The sequence below is a fragment of the Hakea prostrata genome, chromosome 3 (assembly GCF_041222555.1).
Source record: "Hakea prostrata isolate BN-2017 chromosome 3, UWA_Hpros_2, whole genome shotgun sequence".
Taxonomy (NCBI): domain Eukaryota; kingdom Viridiplantae; phylum Streptophyta; class Magnoliopsida; order Proteales; family Proteaceae; genus Hakea; species Hakea prostrata.
Window position 1 is genome coordinate 9,858,854 of NC_142602.1, and position 10,430 is coordinate 9,869,283.

Here is a 10,430-nt window from a genome sequence, read left to right on the forward strand (position 1 = left end):
TAAAAAAATGTTTTAAGTCATTAATGATGAGACTTCAAATCAAAATGGATGATTGGGTGACAAAAAAATTAGAATTTTTTTTTTTCTTTTACTTCTTCTTTTGGGTCAGCTGAGAATGGATGGAGAAACACTTAAATAGGAGGGAAACAAAATGATGAGTAAAACAGATTGGCTGGAAGCCATGATCTTTGCACTGTAAACCCCCTAATCAAATGCCTTCTGGATGAGGCAAGGACGAGGAGGTGGTGGAAGGGAGAATTACTAGAAAAACTCCTTTTAGATTCTATATATGGAAAACTTATAAAGATATCAGCTTTCACTATGCAGGTGCTGCATGCACCTGATTGCTAGCTTGTGCTCTTTGGGTTTCTTCATCAAATTCGAGCCCCGTGCGTGTGCGTGTGCGTGTGAGTCTGCTGGGTCTCCTGGGTGAGGGGAGAGAGAGAGAGAGAGTTGATGTTGGTCGAAAAATAAAAGAAGAGAAAAGTAAAAGCCGATAAATGGGGTCGGCTTATCCGAAACAATTGAAAGAAGGCATTTGGAATCGCTCATGATTCATGTGAGGTGTTAGGTGTTGTGTTTGTAAAAAAGCCTCACTTATCTCGAGACACCACGAGTGGTACTCACCTCACCACCACCACCACCACCACACGGGTTTAGAGCCTTAAAACACACTTAAAATACTCTTCTCTTTCAATAATTTTGTCGTTCTACTTTTTAAGGGTCGCTCTCACCATGATTCCATCTGCTGTAACCATGATAAGCCTATCCAACGGTTGGTTCGATTCACTTTTGATTGGTTTACTTACCCCTATCATCACATACATATCGCCTCAGATAAGATCGGATTGAGAAGGTGAAATTGGCTTGCTTGCTTGCTTTCGTAAGTTCATCAACGTTTTTTGGTAAACTGTTTCGAATTTCATTGTCTGTATCATTTCAATGGTGAGAAAAATGGGCTTGAGATGAACCCATGAACCTAACATTTAATTCCACGACTAGATTCATCTCAGCCCATTAATGTCAGAATGATATGTGGGACAATTTTTCCTCTGAAGGAAAATGGGCCATCTTAAACTCAAACAAGGCCCAATACCACCAGTGAGCGTACTTCGTATGCCAAAATTACACATGATTTTAAGAGTTTGTATTCCAAATTTCCAAGAGTGCAAAAAGAAAAAGAAACAGATTTGTTACCATACAATCCCTAAGATGTTGACTTAACAAAAGATCATACCATACCATTTACCAAGGAATCGCCCCTATATTCTTATTAGAATGTTAAATCCTGTTGTTCCTCTGCAGAGTAAAAATGGGTTTTTATAGCAAACATGTTTGAGCCTTTACATCTTATTGTACTTTTTGAGATCGCTCATCAAATTCTTTGTTACAATATAAGTGGAGATCTGTAACAAAGATTAAATACTTTGCAACCTCATTTTTACTCTTTATTCAAAGATATCAAGTTATAAATAAACACCAATAAAGGTATTATTTGGGACACTTATAACCCTATCTATACAAAATGGCCTAATAATATTAAAAAGTAACGAGAATCTACACGAGCAGAATCTAGAAAGGTCTGACTAAGGTTCTTGACCTCGAAACTTGAGGTCATATAGGGTGAACCAAAAAGTCTGGGACTCAAAGAAGAAAATTCCAAGTTGTATCTCTCTTATCTTTATATTAACACTAATTTTATCTGACAAATCATGGGTTGGCCACGCAGGCTACTAGTCACAACCTAATGGCGTCACCAATTGGGAGCCGTAGAAGAGTGTGGGACTAGAATTTTTTATCCATCACCCTGTCTTCTCACTGAAGCAAAACGCCTTCGTTTCACATCTCTCCACCGTAATATTAAGAATAAAGCTTACATAAAATCCACCAAAAGTTTCATAATTGATTCATTTCATCAGCACTTAAATATGAATTTCACTCCTAATGTATGATGGGGAGCTTGGAAAACTTATGAGAAGAGAATATGAACTCGTAAGTTTTTCACACGTGTAGATTCTCTCCACCAACTGCCCGTCCTCCCATCTTCCCCCTCCCCTCAAACATTTGGGCATGCTGCCCGTCCACGAGCAAGCTTGTATCAAGCCTTTATAAGGGTAGGGACATGGGAGACAGCCCACCTAGGTGAAAAGGATTTGAATCCAACCTCCACACTCTAGATAAGGTAGATAAGGTAAGAGAGAAAAGAAATAAAGAAAAGAAAAAAAAAAGTAAAGAAAAGGGGGAAGATGTAATAGTTGAAAATCAAAGTATGACCGGCCTATCCTAGTCAGCATCTACTCAGCAAAGCCCAAACCTCCTCAGATCTTTCCAGATTTCCTACCCACCTGTCTTCTCAAAAGTCTACTTCGTTTTCCATAAAAATTATCCTAAGACCACTTCATCCTGGCCTAGCCCAATTCATATTTGTTGCTGGATTTCAAATGCAACGGGAAGTGTTCCTGAGTCCACATGCCATGTTTTTTGAAAATTACTTCCTTTCCCAGCATTACCCTCGGATTTGCCATTTTTTAGGGGCCTAAACGTGGGGCAGCAGTGTCATGTTACCACTTGTTTCGCCTTTGAAGTTTGAACTGTACATGCCTTCTTCCAAAGTAAGGATTAGAGAAAATTATACACATACCAGGTCGGTCGGTCGTTGACCACACCATATACGTATATATAAGAGCCAGCTTTGTCGAGGCAGCGGTTGCCTATTCGGGTTCGTTCTAGATCATCGATATCTATTGTCGAGAGAGGAGTGATAGATTAAGCAACGTTTTTGTGCAGATCAGGAAAGTGTAAAGAACAGAGAGAAGACGAGATGACTATCACGGCTGCACCGACCTTAACCGACGGACGCCTGAAGGTTCGTGGTAAGGTAGTTCTGGATGGAGTGGCAGACAACGTTGTCGTTTCTCCGGCGACTTCTGGCTCAGCTTTCATTGGAGCAACTTCGGCTACCAACAGTAGCCACCATGTTTTCACCCTTGGAGTGCTTGAGTAAGTTACTACTTCCTTCTTTCCAAATCATTTCCTTCTCTCTGCATATAATGCCTCATCCTGCAATTTAACCATCAAATGAGAATCATAACAGTTTGATGCCAGTAGAACCGGATAAGTTATAAATCCAATGATTTTAGATATATCTAGTCGGTCCCTTCGGTTTCTTCTAGTCAATCAATACAATTTTTAAGATTATAGGATTAACATAATAATCCACAACAAACTATGACAATCTGCTGAAAAAGAAAGAGAGGGGGGATGGGTTTAACAAGCATAGATGTTCTCCTTAATGCTCTGGTTCTGAAAGTTATCATTTTTTTACTTCAATGTGTGTAGGCATAGCAGGGGATACAGGATCTTGTGCCTCTTCAGATACAAAATATGGTGGATGATACCTCGCACAGGGAATGCAGGTTGTGATATACCCGTGGAAACTCAGATGCTTCTACTAGAAGCACGAAAAGACTCTGCACTCCATGATGAGGATGTCAAACAGTCAACAGCAGAAAACACCTTCTACATACTGATGCTGCCTCTGTTGGATGGCCAATTTCGAACGAGTTTGCAAGGAACTCCGACCAATAAGCTCCAATTCTGTGTTGAAAGCGGTCAGTTGGTCTGCCAAGTTTAGTAGTTTTCATGTTAAGGAATTTGAGTCTGTCTTTGGTGGGTTCTGATATGGTTTTCTGTTGTATTCGTTCAATGGCTATTTGTTTCAGGAGATCCAGACATTCAATGTTCCCAATCTTTAGAAGCTGTTTTCATCAATTCAGGGGACAACCCTTACCAGCTCATTAATGAATCTTTCAGGTGGGTTTCACCTGAAGAACAAGATTACCTAATATCTTGTCTTGTGCTGTTTTAGCCTTTTCACAAGTTTCAGAGTTGACATCTTATATATCACTTTTGAATTGGTGTAGGATATTGGAAAAACACAAGGACACATTCAGTTTAATTAACAACAAGAAGGTAAGCATAAATTAATATTTTACTTGTGTACTTGGTTCTACATTGGAATTTGGAAGGATGAACAACTGAGCAATGTTTTTACCTGCATTTTCTTTTTCAATGATTTAACCAATAGATCCCGGACAACTTAGATTGGTTTGGGTGGTGCACTTGGGATGCTTTCTATACCAAAGTTGATCCACAAGGAATCAAGGAAGGTCTTGAGAGGTATGGCATAAGTTTGCAGCTAGGAATTTGAATACAGCACAGGCACCCTAATTGTTAACTGTGATGGGTTCTCTATTTTCTTCATGTAGTTTGTCAAAAGGAGGCTGTCCTCCAAGATTCCTGATCATTGATGATGGTTGGCAAGACACCATAAATGAGTTCAGTAAAGAAGGTGAACCATTCCTTGAAGGGTCACAGTAAGTTTCCGATCCATCATTTTGTTGCCTATCAGATATTTGTAGCAACTCTTATCAATACTAACTCCTTTCATTTTATAATATGTAGGTTTGCAACCAGACTAGCTGATATCAAGGAGAACATTAAGTTCAAGGACACAGGCTCTAACAATTCTTGCAAAAATCTCTGTGAATTTATCAGAACCATTAAGGAGAAATATGGGCTGAAGTAAGAACTTGATTCCAATCAATTTGGTTGCTTCTTTAAGGAACTGCAGTACTCACAGAATTTGAATGTTTTGTTTCCTCACAGGTATGTATACATGTGGCATGCTTTGCTTGGATATTGGGGAGGGATCCTTCCAACATCCAAAGCAATGAAGAAATACAATCCCAGGATTGTATATCCAGTTCAGTCTCCCAGTAGTATAGGAAATATCAGAGACATTGCCATGGATAGCTTGGAGAAATTATGGAGTTGGAATGATAGACCCCACAAAAATTCTCGAATTCTATGATGATCTCCACAGTTACCTTGCCAGTTGTGGAGTCGCTGGAGTGAAGGTGGATGTACAGAATCTGATAGAAACACTAGGTTCCGGCAATGGAGGGCGGGTCTCATTGACCAGGAAGTGTCAGCAAGCTCTGGAAGCTTCAGTAGCAAGGAATTTCAAGGACAACAACATAATTTGCTGCATGAGTCACAATTCTGACTACATTTACAGGTAGATGTGCTTGCATTTAGTAATGTCTGAAGAAAGTACTTAAATATTACTGGCTAGGTTCTGAATGGGTGGATGTTTCAGTTCGAGGAAGAGTGCAGTTGCGAGAGCATCAGAGGATTTCATGCCAAGGGAGCCAAACTTACAGACCTTGCATATTGCTTCTGTCACTTTCAACAGTCTCCTTCTAGGGGAGATTGTGGTACCAGACTGGGATATGTTCCATGTAAGATGTATTCCATTAATCCAGCGTGTTCATTTTCATTCATCCAAATGTCAAATCTGTGAGGCTTAAAAACTTTTCTGATCCATTTGATCAATTTGGATGGTAACTACTCCTAATAACATACCAATTGTTATGCAAGATTTGTTATTTAACTGCAAAATAGTCATAAGACTAGCCATAAGATTACTGAGTTCTGATGAAATTACTCTAGACTTAAGTTTCTAATCATGATATCTGCGGCTATTGATTACTCTCCTTTTTTTTCTCACAGAGCAAACATACTGCAGCTGAGTTCCATGGTGCAGCAAGAGCATTGGGTGGTTGTGGGGTGTATGTAAGGTAAATCATGACGTTAGAATCCCTATAAGAATTTGTCAAAGGTATTTATTCTGGCCTTTCCCCTCTACCTGCAAGGACGACTGTTCTTTACCAGTTCAATTTTCTTTTGCACAGTGACCACCCAGGAAACCACAATTTTGAAGTACTCAAAAAACTGGTGCTACCAAATGGATCTGTTCTAAGAGCTAGATATGCTGGTCGACCTACTCGGGATTGTTTATTTGAAGATCCAATCATGGATGGCAGAAGGTCAGTTGGACTTCAACATCATTTCTTCAACTGTTAAGAGTTAATTTTTTTTTTCCCCCCGAGTCTCATCACATTAGTGATGACCCAAATCAAATTTTGCAGCTTGCTGAAGATTTGGAATTTGAACAAGTTGTCTGGAGTCATAGGTGTTTTCAACTGCCAAGGAGTAGGAAACTGGCCACTGAGAGAGGCAGCTCATGAGAACTATACATCAGCAACTAAGACTTCATCCCTTTCAGGTCATGTTAGTCCCAACAATGTTGAATTTCTTGAAGATGTTGCAGGTGAAAACTGGAAAGGAGATTGTGCGGTATATGCCTTCAATTCAGGTAATTTACATATCTCTTCATGGAGAATCTGATTTCTAAAACTATATATCCTCTTCTAACAGTCTCAAACATCACATTTAGGGTCACTTTCCCGATTACCAAGGAAAGGAAATGCTGAAGTTAGTTTGGGAGTTCTACAATGTGAAATCTACACAATATCTCCAATAAGGGTCAGTCTTCTAGAAAATCTGATTCTCATCTAGTTTTATCTCTCTAGTGCACCTAATACTGACATGGTTTATTACACCAGGAATACAGTCAAAATGTCCATTTTGCGCCAATTGGACTGACTAAAATGTATAACTCTGGAGGAGCAGTTGAAGCTCTGAACTGTGTGAATGACCGTTCAGGATGCACAATAAAAATCAGAGCGAAAGGAAGTGGTTGTTTTGGAGTGTATTCAAGCACAAAACCCAAATATTGTTTGGTGGACTCAAAGGAGGAGGGATTTAACCACAATGCTGACAATCAGCTCTTGACATTGGAACTTCCACTCTGCAATGGAGATGACAACAATTTCAGAGAAATTGAATTCGTCTATTGAAGTACTGAGGGCTGCTTATGGTAACTAAAAGATGATAATCTGATCTTGTTTGGGTTTGTACTCAGAAAATCTGTATTAACAAAATTACGATCCGAATTATGCTAAATGAATAGCTTGTAACATCTATATATGTTCAGACAATTCGAAAACATCAAAACAATGCAATTTATCTTACAATGGCCATTCAAACATTAGGAGCACAAGAATTTAAAATCAATAACTGGATCAATAGAGGAAGGCATTTCTTACCTCTGCAAACTGTTTCTTAGGATCCAAGTTACTGGTTAGGTTTTTGAGCGTATGGAAATACTTCTGATGGTACAATTGTGAACAAGAAAGAGTATATACGATTATTAACCGAGAAGCGTGAGCTATCAAAATGAAAGAGATTTTCCAGATCGAGATTCGACAACTTACAGAGTAGGAATTCTGCAACTTCTTTAGCCGTTCTCGCTCGCTCCTGGTCGTTCGCGCGGAAAATCGGCATTTATCGTTGTGTGACTCGCCGTAAAGCTGAATGTCACGGTTAGTGGCCTAACATGCAATCGTGGCCGTCAAATATTTGGACCATTTTGATCTAAAGGTTATAAAACAATCAACCAACAGCGTTAATTTCGAAGCCCATGGGCCCAACAACATTTAGGGCTTCGAAGAACTATTCGGAAGTTGAAGTTATCTCATACAATCTCTCAAAATGATGAAAATATCAAGAGATTTCGATTTCTGATAATCCTTATATTCCACTGGCTCTAGCATTTGTGACTGGTTCTGCTGCGCAAGACCCATCTCTTAACTTTTTCTTAAACCTCTCTCAAGCCTTATCTCTCTATCGCTTGCTCTGCTATGGCCTCTGCTTCTACAAATCTATTCAAGCCTTTGTCAATGGCAGAAGGCTGCCTATCATCTCCTTCAGCCGTTTTTGCCACCAAAACGGTATACCCCTTGTGTCTCTCTCCCTGCAAAACCAATAAAACTCCTTAACCTCACTTGCCCTTCTGCTTCGTTATCTCTGAAGAAGAGAATATTCCCATCTACTTTGATCGCTTTTGTGGCCCAGACCTCTGACTGGGCTCAGCAGGAGGAAAAAGGCGAAGTTGGGGAAGGGTTTCTTGAAGAGGAGACTGAAGCTCGTGTTTCGAATTGGGAGGTTGAAGGCGAGGATGAGGTTTTAGAAGGGAGCGAGGTCGAAGATAGTGAAGTCAGTGCTGGAGATGGGTTTTTCGAAGGTGGGGAACAGGCTTTCCAAGAACCACCTGAAGAGGCCAAGCTGTTTGTGGGTAATTTACCTTATGATATGGACAGCGAGAAGTTAGCTCAGCTCTTCGACCAAGCCGGAGTTGTCGAGGTTGCCGAGGTAATTGACTGCGTTACTGATGCTAGTGTTCTTTTTTCTCTATACAGATCTGAAGCTGTTGGGTGTTAATTATTTTGTTTTCTAGGTAATTTACAACCGAGAAACAGATCAAAGTCGTGGCTTCGGATTCATCACGATGAGCACCGTGGAAGAAGCGGAGAAAGCTGTGGAAATGTTCCACCGCTACGTAAGCATCTTGTTACCTGTGATTCCTTCGATAAATGAAGAAAAGAGAAGTAAAAAGAAAACAAAGGGAAAACGATAAATTCTTTGATTCCTGTGATAAATGAAGATGTTCATTTGTGTAATCTTGAACTGTAGTGTTTTGAGTTCGCGTTTTCTGGTAGTAGTAGTAGAACCACTTCATTAACATCTATTCATGACTTGTGAGTGGCTTGTTTAAGTTTATGCATTCATGATGATCGTTTTGTTACTTATGAAAACATAATGAAAACACTAGAATGATTGCTGATAATACACTATAAAGCATTAGTTTTGTTTAAATTTGCATTCATGATGATAGTTTTGTTAATTATGAAAACGCTTCAATGATTGCTGATAATACACTAAATGTTAGTGAAAACATAATTGTGCTATAAAGCTTGCCGTATATTTGCTCTATTTCTTATTTCAGTCAATGATCCCATAGCATCAGAAAGAGTTGAATTGACAGTTCGTCATAGGGACAGGTCATGGGAGAAGTTCTAGTTTTCTCTATTGTATTTGTCTGAAGATGTTTGGGGTATATTGCAGTTCTTCTGTACAATTACCGGTGGAGGCCATTTGGCTTTTATTGCTTTGTTAACTTGATTGCAAATTTCTTCTTTGCTTTTAAACAGGAAGTAAGTAGCAGGGCTTTGACTGTGAACAAGGCTACTCCAAGGGGGTCCCGGGCAGAGCGACCCCCTCGAGTGTTTGAAACTTCATACAGGATGTATGTAGGAAACTTGCCCTGGCAAGTTGATAACGCTCGCCTGGAACAGGTTTTTAGTGAACATGGCAAGGTTGTGGATGCAAGGGTTGTATTTGACCGGGAAACTGGACGCTCACGTGGATTTGGCTTTGTTACAATGTCTTCACAATCCGAGCTTGATGATGCCATTGCTGCTCTTGATGGACAGGTAAAATCAGACAATTCTATTCAAATTGATAGAAGTACTTCTTTTAGAGGCTTTCTTAATGTGATAGTTCAAAATGGTTGCCTTGTTTTGTTGGGTGCCATCCGGTTTTGTCTGCATTTAATGTTGCATGCTTCAATGTCGCCTGCTTAGCATGCCTGGTTAACGTTTTTTTTGGGCATTAGTCGGGGTTGTGGCTAGTTACTGGTATGGTTGTCAGACCCAAACTGATTAGCTTAGTAGTTAAGCCAAATAAATCGAATCCAGAGATATGTAATTTCAGGATGCTGCAATGGGTAAGCAACCTAAGACCTTATATTTCTGTTTTCCCCTTCAGCATGATGCTACTTCAATACTTTGGATGTCGTATACATGCAGGGGATTGGCATTCAGTTTGTTCTCTGAGAGTCATTTTTTATTGGTTAGAGATTCAAATTGACCTGATTGCAGTTTTTAATGTTGAATGATTAATACATTGTGAAGGGCTTATATGAAATTATCTCATCACCAATCTTTGCTGCCTCCCATTTTCTGTATGATTTAAGCTTAAATTTTTCTTAGGTATCATCTATCAGTTGTGAGGATTTTGTTAGCGTGTAACTGATGATCATAATAATTTCTTCTTTGATTTTCAAATTGAGTTTAGAGGATGTTAGACATTATTGACATGGCTATTACAGCTAAGGCATATTCCACAACCAAGAGCCAAGAATCTTTATTAGTAGGAAGTGATGCAGATTATAAATATCTGAATTTCAGCATATCCAAATATTTTTATCATGTAGACAGACAGTCGAGTCATGGCTATAAAAGCATGCAAGATTATACATAATACCCTTAATGAAAGAAGCAATTTGATTCTGTGATGGTGTTGGTGCAGAGCTTGGATGGGAGGGCCATCAGAGTGAACGTTGCAGAGGAAAGACCAAGGCGTGGCTCCTTCTGATTTAGAGAGATGTTTCCAAGGATCTTCCCGAGTATATCTCACGAATTGTGATTTAGATTTTCAAGGGGTTATTTTGGTGACCTTGTTTTGCGTCATATAGATTGTAATAGGGCAATATTTTTGTTTTTCCCGAATTGGAGATCCTTTCTTGACAAGCTCTCTGTTTAACTATCTTCTTTTATTTCTTCAGTTTGTTGAGTTCGAATGACAGTAATAATTATAATCATTTCTCATCCACTCAAAGCAGT

At 39.3% G+C, this 10,430-nt stretch overlaps 2 protein-coding genes and 1 long non-coding RNA gene across 3 annotated transcripts; 2 read left to right on the plus strand and 1 right to left on the minus strand.

Moving 5' to 3' along the window:
* Nucleotides 1-2,819: 2,819 nt before the first annotated feature.
* On the plus strand, nucleotides 2,820-6,921 carry LOC149020749 (putative galactinol--sucrose galactosyltransferase 2). The gene is given in 15 exon segments (XM_089148966.1): nucleotides 2,820-3,000; nucleotides 3,340-3,611; nucleotides 3,723-3,813; nucleotides 3,924-3,972; nucleotides 4,088-4,179; nucleotides 4,269-4,376; nucleotides 4,465-4,584; nucleotides 4,669-4,825; nucleotides 4,827-5,080; nucleotides 5,162-5,303; nucleotides 5,575-5,642; nucleotides 5,757-5,891; nucleotides 5,994-6,220; nucleotides 6,302-6,390; nucleotides 6,471-6,921. Coding segments are annotated over 15 exon segments (2,277 nt in total). The 5' UTR covers nucleotides 2,820-2,821; the 3' UTR covers nucleotides 6,765-6,921.
* Nucleotides 2,974-7,249, minus strand: LOC149020750 (uncharacterized). Its single transcript, XR_016172243.1, has 3 exons — nucleotides 7,182-7,249; nucleotides 7,014-7,076; nucleotides 2,974-3,060 (listed from the first exon to the last, which is right to left on the minus strand). It is a non-coding gene; the product is annotated as an uncharacterized LOC149020750 (long non-coding RNA).
* A 197-nt stretch (nucleotides 7,250-7,446) lies between these two features.
* Nucleotides 7,447-10,371, plus strand: LOC149020751 (28 kDa ribonucleoprotein, chloroplastic-like). Its single transcript, XM_089148967.1, is given in 5 exon segments — nucleotides 7,447-7,703; nucleotides 7,705-8,118; nucleotides 8,204-8,305; nucleotides 8,958-9,239; nucleotides 10,117-10,371. Coding segments are annotated over 5 exon segments (960 nt in total). The 5' UTR covers nucleotides 7,447-7,607; the 3' UTR covers nucleotides 10,183-10,371.
* Nucleotides 10,372-10,430: the final 59 nt, after the last annotated feature.